We start from the raw sequence: 13,474 nt of genomic DNA, 5'->3' as shown, positions 1-13,474 counted from the left end.
AGGAGATAGCTAGTATAGTGACGATGATGATTAGAAATCGTAATTTACTTAGTTCAAAGCTTGATTGGCTCGTTCGGCTTTTGTTCAAATCTTACATGACTTACCGCACCAGGACCCATAGCAAACAAAGGGGCGTTCCGAACTTCCAGTTACATCATCACGTCAGGTGGAATAGACTAGAGCGCAAGTCATCGCACCTGTGTCAACAGAACCAGAGCTCTCCTGCCTTAATATTGCCGGAATTGGTGAGAAAGCCTGTCTTTGGTCGCCTGATGTGATCATTCCATGGCACGAAAAGGTTCCAAGAAGACCAAGACCGGGTGCTTGACTTGCAAGTATGCATAGATCGAAATGCCTCGCAGAGGCCTCAGGCGAATCCTTTTGTACTAATTCTCGTAGGATTCGCAAGATCAAGTGCGACGAAACCAAGCCTTCTTGCCGACGCTGCAATGACACAGGCCCGAAAGTGCGACGGCTACTTGGCACAGGCATCGGTCGAGTTCAAGATTCATGCAGCCCTGCGACATCATGGATCAGACTCCGCAAGTGAGCGAAGGTCGCTACAATATTTCTATGAATACGCTGCGCCTCGTCTATCTGGCCCTAGGAAGCCTGCTTTTTGGACGTACTTTGTCATGCAGCTCAGCCAATCTGAGCCAATAGTGAAATATTCGCTCTTAGCAATCAGTCACCTATACGAGGCTCGCGAGATGCGGGCAATCCCATCCACTAAACCTTTGCTTGCATTACAGTACTATAATGCGGCAATCAAAGGTGTGAAGGCTGTGCAAGATCAGTCTTTAGTCCTGATTGTATGCGTCTTGTTTACATGTATCGAGCTGCTGCAGTCGAATAACGAGACCGCGATTCGGCATTGCAAACACGGCAACCAAATCTTAGAGACTTATGGCAGCGACAAACCCTGGATACGAGATCACATCGTACCAGTCTTTCGACGATTGAGCGTCCTTCCGCTGCTCCTTGGAAGGCCTCCTGCGGACTCAGCACTCACACATGTCCTAAGATATGCGGTACCAACGAGATTTGAAAACGTGGAGGATGCACACTCGATGATCGACGAAATTTGCCGACGATTAATGATTTTACAACATTGGAAACGGAAAGGAGCTGGTTTCGATCAGGTGAAGGAGCGGAACAGCACCGGTTCTCTGTTGCAGCAATGCAGAGAATTGATGGATGGCCTCGACATTGACTCAACATCTCAGCCAAATTGTGCTAGCGAAGGTCCGCAAGCACTGATGCGTATGCGCTTCCACACTTGTCAAGTTTGCTTCGATATGCTGTTCCCAGTAGATCATGGGGGTAACGATGAAAGACACATACACGGCTTCCGCGAGATGATTGCATTGGCTTCTGAATTTAGTAATATGCGGACCATACGGCTACCACGATTTGTTTTCGAACTTGCATTCTCACCTGTGCTGTTCTTTGTTGTCACAGAGTGCAAGTGCTTAGAAGTGCGGCTTTCAGCTCTCCGTCTGATAAAGGTACTAGGAGCAGAAAGAGAGGGCCTCTTCGAAAGCCAAAACTTGTACGCTCTGGGGCGCCGAAAAGTCCAAGCAGAACATGGTGTGATTTTGGATGACTTCGACTACCCTCAAGATTTGGTTTTGAATTCGGATATAGAGTTTTGAGCCGTCAAATAGTAATAAAATGACCATGAAGAACCCTCATCATGATGAGCTTGAATGATTAACCATCTACACCTTTCCCCTACAGCTTGAGTCCTTTCCAGTGGCTCCAGCCTTGATACAACGTTCTCTCATCCCGCAATTGCTCTGCCCAATGTTTTTGAACAGTGTCTCGCTATAGTAGTAGCACTCGTAGTGACCAAGGTCCGAGTTGTATTTCGTTTGATACCCAGCCTTTGTGCAGACTGTCGAGGTGGCACTGTCATTTGGCGTACCATCTGAGTCGTAACAGTGGCAGTACTTATAGCCAGAGCAAGCTTGAGCGGTAGTCGAAATCGAAAGAACGGTTACCAGAGTTGTGAGTCTCATATTCTGGAGATGTTGTCAGCACAGCTAAGGCTTGTTACAGTCATCCAACTTACGGATGGCTTATCTATGATCAAGTTGTAGGAAGGTGCGTGGGAAATTTCTACCAGCAATATTGTAGAACATAGCAGGCGAATCGTCGAAACCCGTGGGCCGTCTCTCTCTCTTGAGTGAGCTAGTTACTGTGAGGATTTGCTATTCAAACGATTGGTTCATCGGAAGTGCCGGCAACTATCAATTTCTCTGGAATTATTTGAGAAACTCTGACCTTGAGCTAGCGAGACTGCAGAAACAAACAACTCAGAAACCGCAAGTTAATTTACACAGATTTGCGTCGTAGCCTATCCGAGTTGGTTATTCTGGCTCATCCGCGACATGGGAATTTACTGTATCAACCTTGATAAGCTACAGGCTGAACTCGTGTGTAATCAGATATTCTGATGAGATTCCATGACTCTCGCGAATTTACTACCGGGAGCAGTGAGCTCAGGCTGTATTTGTATCCAACGCATGATGACAGGCATGTCAGCGTGATCTTGTGTGAGTCTATATAATGTCAATTGCGAAAGCTATCTTTAATCAATTGCCCAGAAATACCAAGGTATGTCCTAATCTAGTGTTGGTATACACGTAGGCAGGTCAGACCTTTCGGTCGCGACGAGGTCAATAGGTCAGTATAGGTCTATTGCGTATTGAGTGTGTAGGAGGGGAAGATCGTGGGCAGGGCCCGCGATCCCTCAGTGGGTGTAAGTAGGTGGAAGGGTCCGTCTGCACGGGCCCAACCTGCCTACCTACCACCCCTACCTAACTACCTAATAGGGCCCCTTTTCTGCCTCGTAATCCAACATCTAGGCTGGATTCTCGATTTTTGCCAGAAAGTACTATCGAGACAGGAAAGATTTCATAGCGCCGAGAGTCATGAATACTGCTAGGCTAGAAGAAGGGCAATGTTCGAGACTGGTTCTGGCTTCACTGATGGACTGATTTCTCATCACCTGATTTTCAAAGTTGATTTAGAGGACGGAGCGGCGAAACTTAGCCCACCGGTGAGTATTGCTGGTACAGGATGATTACTGATACGAATATGCGTGATCCGTCGCTTTGGGGCTGAGTTGTCGGCTATATAAGCATGAACTCATCCAGCTTTCGTTTTCTGTGGAATATCACCAAGGGTTTACAATGCTCCTAGTCGGTAAGAGAAGCATCCATTACCAGCGTCAATACACAGGGAGTGAGCCCTGGTCAACTCTCCTATAATATATATGCATGATTCTTTTACCCTTTTAGGTCGTACAAGCCTTTTGTTATAATCTGTCATGATGGCTATGACGGCAACACGTTTGATGCATTTGCGCGTTCATTCATTCGACTTGATCTTGTCTTGTTTCTCATCTTGAGCTGCATACTGCCAGGACGAGCGCGTAATGACGCATTGCTCAGGGCGGTCACACGTACTTTGAACGTTGTGCATATGACTACATAAATCAACAGTTAGGGGCTGAGGTTACCAAATCTGGGAAACTTCGACATATTTTGTTCCCAAAATCGGTCACTCTAGTGTCTTCACGTGTCTTTTAAACCGTTCTCGACAATTGCATTTAATTCTTCTTATTAGGCCTTTTGGATCTTGCGTTAAGGGCATTGCTTCGTCGAATGGCTCATCTCAACGATGCTTCCCTTTTGCGATGAGAATGGTCGCAAAACAGTCTATCTCTCCTGACCAAAGTTCTCCAAGGTAGGGGACCTAGCTGATGCATCTATGCTCGTCTGTTGATTCCCCATCGCCTTCGTCACTGCGCCTTGACCTTGTAACTACGAGATGAGAGGATGTATTCAACTCATTTGAAATAGCATAGGTAAGCCTCAATGATATAAATCAATCCAAGTTGTGAATAAAACTTCCCAAAATCTATCGTTCTTTCCTATTTTTATTTGGCATTCGAAGTGGAGGAATGATCACAGGCTAGCAGCATTTCGACTGATTTGTTAATCAAGCGACAAAAGCAACCCGTTTAGCACTTAAATTCAATTACTTATTCCATATAATGGTAAATGGGGATCAAGGATTATAGTGCAAGGAGCTGGTCAAGGCTAAGGTACCCAGTCCTCTTCTAACTCGTCGTCACTCTTCCCCGCTCGCATATTGCCGAGTCCGACCGCATCGCAACCAATGTTGCCAGTCTTGATACGAGCACATAGAGTTTGAATGTTGAGAGAAATCAATTAAAAGTTCTTTTATGATGCACTTTAATATCCACTCGTATCAAACCTGCCAGCTACCTTAGGCTTCTACGGCGATCCCATTGTTATCTCATGGCCTGGAGCACGTAAGTTCAACATGCCCAGTTTAACGTTTTTTCGAACGAGACTAAACACCGACGGACTTTGCATTAACGATACGACTACATGAACCCGAGAGCGACGATTTCGGGGTTATATCAAGCCACGTTGCGCCGTGTGGTAGCTGATTTCTAGACATATCCTGAAATTCCTCCATAGAAATAAGCCGCATCACCAGTCCTACCTCACTTTGCCTTCAAGATCTAAGTCTTCACAGAATCACTACCAGCATCAGTAAGTAGTCAATACCACGTCAATTCCTATCCCATCTAATACACTCAGTGCATCTCGCAGCCGTAGCCACTCTTTTTGCGCTCGCCAGTGTGGCGATGGCTGGCAACCCTCGATACAAAGTCAGTTGTGATCCAGCCGTACCAGCTGCCTACCAGGCTAGCATGAAGGCATTTGAGAAGAAAAACTGTGGAGAGTCCGAGTATTTTGGGCGTCCAGGCACTTGGCATGAAGAGACACAGTCGTGCGAAGCCCCCGGCCCCGGGGGCACGAATACCCAAAGATACTACCATCCGCTCTTTGCTAGCTCTTCAGGTGGTCCCAACATCAGCCCGCGTTGCCACTGGGTTCCAGCTTAGGTTTCTTGGGGGAACACCCATACCACGTACGCCTGATTATTAGCCTCACTCATTCCTAGCACGGTCGATGACTGGCACAGCTTCAAGCTCAGCTTGTCAACACTCAGTCAAGAAGGACAATTAAGCCGCAGCCCGAGAGAAAGCACTGGGATCAGATCAAACATTGATCTGCCGGAGATGCGGCGTGGTTGAAGAACAACCCTAGGCTAGAAACCAATCTAAATCACCTCATATGTGAATCTTTCTCTGTGTATTACTTGCCTGCGAGATCAAAGAGATCTTGGCCGCCTCCTGGATAGCTTGACAATTCTGTGCCCACTAAAATCTGTCTTGACTGGCTTAGAAAAATGCGGAACGCCTGATGGCGAAGCGCTGGATTTATTTCCAATAATCTCTTTGAGATAATATAGTCGTCCTCGAAAAGTAGAAATGATGCAAAGCGAACGGTTGATCTCCCCGAGGGCCAATAACAATCGAGCGCCAAACCTCTCAAAAGGAACCGAGCGGGAAGGTCTATTCTGGTTGGTGCCTGCCACAGTATTAACTCCTCCAGCCACAACTCAATCTGGCGCACGCAACATCATCAGAACAACCACCGGCAATCCGAGGTTTACTCATTTGATGGCGGGAAGAAACCCATAAATAAAGCATCATGCCTGGCACAAACTCGTCGACGCCCTCCCTTGGGTTCGTCGATTTACCGGTGGAAATTCAAACCCACATCTTCGAGGCTCTCGCCTCCTCACACCCCGCATCGATCTACGCAGTGCTTCCAACATGCAAACATCTCTACAAAATCGCTCTATCTCTCTCAGTCCGAACCTATGAGAGCGCCGCCGGCCCAAAGAACACAAGCCAATACGCGCAGAAGCGCAGCCGCAACCTCGACTTCCTGCGTTACATCACCATCACCAAGCCCGAGCTTGCACAACATGTCCGCCGCATTACCATCAAACATGTCTCCACCAGCCTCATCTACCGCACTGCCCCATCGAGCAAGAAACCATTAGGTCCCGAAAGCGATGAGATTGGCGTGTACACCAACATGATTGATGCATCGGGTCTCTCCGATCACGTTGAAGACTGGGAGGCTGTGCGACACGAGTGGCTTCGAGGCCTCGCCGACGGCTTAGTCGAGCAGCAGATTGGCCTCATGTTTCTCGCATGCCCGAAGATCCAGGTCCTCGAATTGGGAACGCCTCTCGCGCCTCGTTTGCTTCCTCGCTTGATCAAGGCTGCGGCATTGCACGGGGGGAGCATGAAGGCCCCATTACTCCATCACTTGCGAGAGTACTGCGGCGAGCCAGAGATGCCCAAGAGTCTTTTCCACTTCTTCAACATTGGGAAGGAATTCCTGCAACTACCTCAGTTACGGACATTCATGTGCGCGAGTTTATCGAGCAGTGGCCCAAACGGGCACCTCTTCGACGAGAACGCCAATCCGCCCAGGTCTTCAAACGTTCAAAATCTTACTCTGCTAGATGCAAACATTACCCAGGAGGGCCTAAGCACAGTCATCCGTGCTTGCAGAGAGTTGAAGTCGTTTCGCTGGACCCCAGGTGACAGCAGTTTCCTAGATATGCAGATAAAGCCGCAAGATCTAGCCCAGGCTCTGTCACCGCATCGAGATACTCTCGAATGTTTGCATATCGACTATCAAGGCCAGTGGCGCAATCAAGAATGGTACGTCGAACTAGAGGGCTTCTTTATCGGTACGTTCCTGCGGGAGATGGTCTCGTTGAAGACACTGCACATCGGCATGGAGGCTTTTACTGGTTTCACCGATCTTTGGACAATCTCAAGCCTTTACAACAACTTCAATCAAGAGGAGAAGGTGTCGGAATTGAAGAGAGTTCCGCGACTCGTCAATCATATACCTCCTAATCTGGAGAGCCTCGAGCTGTACGGGTGCACCATGGAGATACTGACTCATATCCGTGAACTTATGGACCTGCATCAGACTGGAGAAGGATGTGCGAGCTTGCGGAAAATTCAGCTACGCTTCAATGCAGACTTGGTTGATCCAAGTAAAGTTCGCATGATATGTGATGCAAATTCGAGCCTCTTAGACTTGGAGTTCATATATGACCAGCCGCTCAGTTGAGGAGGGTTGAAGACTTCAGTCATAGGTGCATACGTAGAGATCAACTTATTGAATCAAACGACAACAATTGATCAACTAATGTCGAAAGGCGCTTGGTCCGATTGTCGAGCCCCTTGCCATGTGAAAAAGTCGTTAACAGGTGCCAAAAATAGAATCAAATGGATATGAGCTTCTCTATCCTTACATTATCATGATCATGAAAGTTGTTGTCGCTAAAGAAACCTTGGCATCATTCTTTTGAGGGGATTCCAAGTCTTGCAGCTTGCCATATGCAAGGTCTTTTTGTCAGCAGGGGTTCTCCCACACCCCTCTTCTTCAACGCTCCATCATGTCTGCATGGGGATCACGAGACACATCCTATCAACACAATTCGTCAGCAGCTTATCTGAGAATACTGAAAGGTGGGATCTGATCCCAGCCTACTTCCCGATCGATCCGTTTTTGGCGGCTTCCCGTGCGTAGATCCCGCTCTCCTAATGCCCTCGAGGGCCACGACGACAAGGGTATAGCTATTGGTGGGTATGAAAGTCAGGCTGTGATATTGGACGTATTACCTCGATGCAGCCATCTTCCGGATAAAGCCGGTCAGGTGGCAGATAGATGCTCGTCAATGTTGCAACTTCCCTATCGAGGCATCATCGGCAAATGCGGCTACAACAAACATATGAGATAGTACATATAAGTCTGTCATATTCCTTCGGGCCTTCGCTTCGTCTGGAACTAGAAACCTACTCTCATCTCACGCTCCCTCCATTCTGTTGATCAACTTTGACATCATTGTCATTGATGGTCAATCTCTACCTCATGATAATTACAAAGCCATAATCAACCCACGACGCTACTATCCAGCACACTCATAAACCAAGGGTTAGTAAGGCTGTATCTAGTACCTTCTGTTCTTCAATGACTCAAGCTAACACGACCCATAGGTCTACAAATATAGCGCGCTACACACGAATTAAAGACCATCATGTCCGCCTGTCTACGATGCAATATCGCGCCTGCCTTACCCGGCCATCGCTTCTGCAGCCCTTGCGGCAGGATAATACACGCCGGCAGCCTGCAGCGTTCGGGACTTTGTATGCGCGGCTGTGGCCGGACCGCGAAGCAAGGTCACCGATTCTGTGTTCCTTGTGGTAGGTCGTACTACCGTTAGTCGATATTGAAAGGCTTATGTGTATTACTGCCTCTGCTATGAATGAAAGCTGCTGTGGAGTATGCCATGGCTTGACCATATGTTATCACAATCAGAAAGCGTGCATCGGTTTAGAGTGCTTCAAGATCAAGACCCAAATGTTCTCAACCTTAAGCTTGCTGAGGAGAACCTTCGTCGCTTGTAGTCTCGATGGTAAGTCACTGGCGCTAGTATCTAAGGTAGTAATTCTTTCCAAAGGCTTTGTTCAAAGAATTCGACCGGATTCAATCCGGTGCCAAGTTGGCGGCCTTCTGGCTGACAAGCGGACCTGGACATGGCCCTGATATCAGTGAGTTACGGGACACCGTGACAAACCACCATCTATCCAGGGTCGATTCGGGGTTTGTAGGACAAAAGCCAACGTCGTAACCTCAAGAGCAATGCCCCAACCTCAACCTCAACTCTGAACCAAAAGAAAGACGATTTAATGCCATCTTTGAGTGATTTGCAAAACAAGAGAGGTCCATCCAGGATTCGAACCTGGGCCTACGGAAATTCCGATAATCAGAATCCGACGTCCTAACCAACTAGACTAATAGACCGGTGATAACCGGCGCTAATATCTTGCGCTGGTCGAGCGTGGTCGAAGCAAACTTGAGAACCTTGCAGGTGGACGAAGTCATCCAAGGCGCAGTGTTTGCTGGGCTGCTGCAGACTACTTTTGGCATCGTCAGTTGAGTTTGGGCATTGCCCTACTCAGTGCGCTTCACTGAATGTGCCCAGAACTTTATTGTTGGGGCAAATGAGGAGAATTTGGAGAGTCGCGCATTGATGGGGCAGAGCGGCTGTCAGAGAGACAGCGATACTGTCGGAGTCTGTCGCGTGCTGGCATCCTCAGCTCAGGGCTTAGCACAACAGTAGGCGGAGCTCCTGGTCGCAACTTACAACGTGCAACACTCGGCGATGTCGAGATTGTTTCGGCCCCGAAGTTCTCATAAATCAAACGCATCGTCTGAGCTTGGTATGCACAGATGCACACGTTTGTTTGCCAATCCGTAGATGCAGGGACTGGTGCCAGCCCATGTTCGTCACTGACCCCAAGGGTTTGAAAATAAGTGCACGCTCAGACGAGCCATGTGCTCCGTTTTAAAACGCAGCTGATAGATGAACGGCCTTTGTTTCATCGGATGTCAAGATCGGACGTCGCCAGGGTGCTTGACAGCAACAACGACTCATTGACTTCTGGTCGTCTGTGACCCAAGTACTTGCTGATACCTATTCTTCTGGAGATCCATGATTATCGATGTTCCTGAATCCGGTCACTTGGATGACGTTCTTGAGGCAGCTGCATGAAAGCTGTCTTCCTCAGCCGAATCCTACTTTGGAGCCATCCTCGTAGCACGGTCCATAGGTTGTCCAGTGACTGTAATCTGTTATGCCGACGACGGCGATGACGACGCTGACGAGGTAATCTGCTGCCGGAAGCTGGATAATCGGCTCAAGGATCGGGAGACGGGGGCGGGGCTCCGGACATCGCTTCGCATCGAGTTAATGGGAGGAGGAATCGCTGTCCGGGTTCCTCAGGAGAAGGTCCCCTATTTCGTACCCATGGAACCCATGAATTTGTCGTCTTTTGACCGTAGCCCACATGGCTGCGTTCCCACTCGAACAGCAACGTCATGTTGTGCCGGTGGGGAGAGCCACGAGTCGAGGTTGCCGTTGACTCTTGGGGCAAAGGAAATCTGAGGGAGAGCAATCTCTTGTGAATCGGCCAGTGTTGGAGGATGCTCTAACGGCTCCAGGACGACTGTAACCTGGCTCAGGGTATGTTTGCTGTGCTGCAGGTCATTGATCGTGCAGCGCAATTGGGGTTCAAATGCCGAGGACGCAGCGGCAGCCTGCGTTGCGCATACGAACTGCAGGCTGCTGCATGTGGCCGTTGAGACGAGGAGTCCGAGACATGTTACGAGGTGTAGACTACACAGAAGCAAAGATAGGATGGTCTTGAGTTTGGCCAGTGTCTCTGCATGATATTCCAACTTCGCGTACCACAGCCGACGCTGCAACTAGCGAGCGCGCAGCTTACCGCAGTAGAGGACGGGACAGTAGGTCAGAGGGAGACTGATGGCCCAAGACCAATACAGGAACGTGTGGTGTCCGCAAAGCGCCGGCGCTGCGACGCGATCCTCGACCCACCGAAAAAAACGTTGGAAGCCGTTGTCTAAGTATATCGCAACGTCTCATTCTTGTGCTTGGTGGCGTGCAACAGCAGTTGTGAATTTTCTTCTTTTCGCCCCCCCCCTTTCGGTCCGTTGAAGGACAAGACCAACCGGTAAAAAGCTCTGCCAAGAGGCGTTTGCTAAGTTGAAGAGGTCGAGATCGGGCCAGGCTGCCACGGAGAAGGCGGAATGAATGGGCAACCGTTTACGGTTTGGGGCGTTTAGAGAAGAGATCATTCCCCAGTAACCGGGCTCGCTTGAGTGTCCCTAGCTTGGCTTAAGGTAGTCCACCAGCAGAGGCGGCGCGGTTACCGCGAGTTGCCAGCTGCAATGTGTAGGACTCACAGCAGACTCCAGAGCATTTTCTGTATCCATAAACCTCGCCTTCTCACCAGTAGCTGCGGTGGCAGCCGTGGGTCTCGACAGGCCTTGTGAGCAGCCTAGACGATTGAATCCAGCAGGACTTGATCAAACGGTTTGCTCGCAGGTCCCTAACGAGTAGTGTATGTAAGCGCCCGGAACCTCCTCTCAAGGACCGCACAAAGTTGAGTTTCACATTGTGGCAGCGAAACACCGGGAAGCAACTTGTACGGGGTAGTGGCCGGTCGTTGTGCGTCTGAATGAGCAGTTTCCGCAGACACTGGTGACGGGTTGGTGGCACGAAAGAGGAGTCACGATGGCCCTGTTGCGACGAGGGCCTGTTGAAGGGCCTTGCAGTTTGTGCCCAAGTCGCGACGAATAGGGGCAACGAGGAGGGGGGCATGCGACGACTTGCGAGGTGACGAGGTTCTAATTAGTGCGACCGATGCGCGAAGTGGGCAAGCTCGGGCCGTCCAGAGTCAAGACTCCCATGTCAAGCAACGTGAGGACCTAGGCGATGCTCATGATCCATTATTCATGGCCGGCCGCTGGTCCCTGGCGAGAAGGGAGTCTCCCTCTTGAGAAGTTCACAGCAATGTTGGCCCACCAAAATCATTGATCTCCAGCGTGATCTCCAGAAGTTCAGGTTGGTCCATGTTGGTGGACATGACCCTGGGGAGGATTTCGGGTTTCATCCGAGGACTTGCGGTTGCAGCTGCAGCCCCCGAGTTTGATTGTCGTTGAAGTGCGAGTTTGGACGGAGAGACAAAGATGGGACTGAGACACATGAGACGATTTTGTCCGGGTTGTGTTGCTGCTGGTCACTGTCGATGGCCGGCCCCGTTCAAACTTGACGATGGATGGGCTGCGAGCTGCGAATTGGCATCCGAATTGATCATGCTGCCCGGACGAAGAATATCCGTACGGAGAGGCTACAGCGGCGTAGGTCAGTAAAATTAAGAATGAGGAAATCGACACTAGAAGAGGCTTCTCCGCAAGTGATCTGAACGGGGAATAGGGATGAAGGATGATGACATTTCCCGGGCGATGAGCAACCGCGACTTGCACTTCCATGTTGCGACTGCACAGACCGTCGGACGAACGTTCTGGGAAGGAAGGAGAGAATCCTAAGATTTGACACTCGTTTTTTGGGAAGGAACGGGGGGAGGCAACAGGGTGAGTCCTTGCTGGCTGCCCCTACTGGAAGCGACTTTCTCAGTGACCTCCCTCCGTCTTTCCCAATTGCTCAGTTCCCTCCAAATTCCATAATACCGCACTGACGGCAAACTCTTCTTTCTTTCCCGTCCCTCTCTAACGCTCCACCCCACTCATGAGCCAACCAACCAACTGGCTGCAGGCACTCAGGCACCCCCGGCCAGTCAGAGCGCACGAGACACTCTGAGCTGATCATCCAAGGCTTAGCGTCAGGAACCATTTTCTCAGTGAAATGCAGGAACAAGTTGGCCAGCCGCGAAACGGAAGGACAAGAAGCCTTAGGTCTCACCAGCTGGGTCCCGCTTCCACCGCACCTTAAACCAATCACCAGGTGCTGGTGGCTCGGGGAAATTGTGCAATTCAATCTTTTATGAAAAGCCCACTCACATCGTCGCTGTATCGGGAATGGACGATTCGCGCTCTTCTTTCCTCGTGTGCCACCCATTTCGTCCATTTCGCGGCAATTTGTGTCGCATTGGCGAGGGGATCCAAATGACGAGGTGCAAATTATGCCATTTAACTCTTCAATAATGCTGCCGCTATTCGCCCTGTTAGAGAGCATTGTACGAACAATCACCGCCTACTAAGCCCGTTTGCGGCTGGTAACAATGCCTTTCTCTCCTTCCTTCTGTCAACCCTGGCCTGACTTTGTCTTGGACATCAAGAATAAGCAAGCCGAGTGATGGACCGTTGGGCTTGTCTCGCCCGGCACAAGGTGTTGTTTCCGTCTTAGCTCGGCCGAGCGACTTCTCAGGAGTCGGACTACCTGCCTGGAATCAACCGGAAGAAAAAGAAGTAAAACAGAATGGCACTATTCATGGCGCCGCTGGTCACTGCCCGCAACGGATGTTGCTTATTCTGGGTTCTTGCTTCTATTGCTGGCTCTTGAGACTTGCGGATTGCGCTCAGCCCGCGTCAGGATCACACAAGGCTTCTAAGAAAAGCGCTGTCACTGCGTCAGGGCAAACAACGAACAGCTTCCAATCGACACCCTGCCGATCCGTCGTTGCTGGCGTGATGAATAGCTGGCGGTTGGTTGTTTGCACAATTATCCATTCACAAAGCGCACCAAGGCAAGGCGCAAGGTAACGTGGTCGACTGCCAGCGAACGCAATGCTGTGCTTTTGCGCCTTAATTTCCCGCGAAGATCCAGACCCCTGCCTGCATATTGAGCCTGCATACGAATGGTCGTGTGTACAAACCACCACCGCTGAAATTTGGCGGGTAAAAATGTTCATTGTACTTGGTGCCTCTAGCAGGATGGTGGGCTTGCAGCATGGCCAGCAGGGTTAAAACAGAGCAGCCTTGGACACGGGTACCTTGCAGCTACCTCTGTGATACCTCATCGGCCGAGTGACGATGGCCTCCGTTGCGACAATTCGGTTGGCTTTTACAGACTCTCAGCAGCAGACCAGGCCCGACTTGCGACTCGCACCGCAGCAAGCATCTCATCTCTTTTTTCCCTCCTGTGTCACTGTCCCGTCCCAGCCGTA

General features: G+C 50.0%; 7 protein-coding genes across 7 annotated transcripts; 5 read left to right on the top strand and 2 right to left on the bottom strand.

Annotated features, from left to right (window-relative positions):
• Window positions 1-449: 449 nt before the first annotated feature.
• Window positions 450-963, top strand: CPAR01_09958 (uncharacterized protein; the record flags this gene model as incomplete). The annotated part of the gene is made up of 2 exons (XM_060494221.1): window positions 450-812; window positions 901-963. The coding sequence occupies 2 exons, from the start codon at window positions 450-452 to the stop codon at window positions 961-963; spliced, it is 426 nt and encodes a 141-aa protein (XP_060346403.1).
• Window positions 964-1,358: 395 nt separating this feature from the next.
• CPAR01_09957 (uncharacterized protein) lies at window positions 1,359-1,655 on the top strand (the record flags this gene model as incomplete). Its single annotated transcript, XM_060494220.1, has 1 exon — window positions 1,359-1,655. One exon carries the CDS (start codon window positions 1,359-1,361, stop codon window positions 1,653-1,655), a length of 297 nt encoding a protein of 98 aa, XP_060346402.1.
• A 128-nt stretch (window positions 1,656-1,783) lies between these two features.
• On the bottom strand, window positions 1,784-1,930 carry CPAR01_09956 (uncharacterized protein; the record flags this gene model as incomplete). Its single annotated transcript, XM_060494219.1, has 1 exon — window positions 1,784-1,930. One exon carries the CDS (start codon window positions 1,928-1,930, stop codon window positions 1,784-1,786), a length of 147 nt encoding a protein of 48 aa, XP_060346401.1.
• Window positions 1,931-4,299: 2,369 nt separating this feature from the next.
• CPAR01_09955 (uncharacterized protein) lies at window positions 4,300-4,948 on the top strand (the record flags this gene model as incomplete). The annotated part of the gene is made up of 3 exons (XM_060494218.1): window positions 4,300-4,345; window positions 4,518-4,592; window positions 4,641-4,948. Coding segments are annotated over 3 exons (429 nt in total), but the record flags the coding sequence as incomplete, so codon positions are not given.
• A 652-nt stretch (window positions 4,949-5,600) lies between these two features.
• CPAR01_09954 (F-box domain-containing protein) lies at window positions 5,601-7,052 on the top strand (the record flags this gene model as incomplete). The annotated part of the gene is made up of 1 exon (XM_060494217.1): window positions 5,601-7,052. One exon carries the CDS (start codon window positions 5,601-5,603, stop codon window positions 7,050-7,052), a length of 1,452 nt encoding a protein of 483 aa, XP_060346399.1.
• A 970-nt stretch (window positions 7,053-8,022) lies between these two features.
• CPAR01_09953 (uncharacterized protein) lies at window positions 8,023-8,208 on the top strand (the record flags this gene model as incomplete). Its single annotated transcript, XM_060494216.1, has 1 exon — window positions 8,023-8,208. One exon carries the CDS (start codon window positions 8,023-8,025, stop codon window positions 8,206-8,208), a length of 186 nt encoding a protein of 61 aa, XP_060346398.1.
• Window positions 8,209-9,782: 1,574 nt separating this feature from the next.
• Window positions 9,783-10,149, bottom strand: CPAR01_09952 (uncharacterized protein; the record flags this gene model as incomplete). Its single annotated transcript, XM_060494215.1, has 2 exons — window positions 9,783-10,025; window positions 10,090-10,149. 2 exons carry the CDS (start codon window positions 10,147-10,149, stop codon window positions 9,783-9,785), a joined length of 303 nt encoding a protein of 100 aa, XP_060346397.1.
• Between the last annotated feature and the right edge of the window lie 3,325 nt (window positions 10,150-13,474).

Source organism: Colletotrichum paranaense (genome assembly GCF_030867605.1).
Source record: "Colletotrichum paranaense strain IMI 384185 chromosome Unknown Scaffold_8.1, whole genome shotgun sequence".
NCBI lineage: Eukaryota > Fungi > Ascomycota > Sordariomycetes > Glomerellales > Glomerellaceae > Colletotrichum > Colletotrichum paranaense.
The sequence above is the reverse complement of the archived record's forward strand: the minus strand, read 5'-3'. Positions and strand labels throughout refer to the sequence as shown.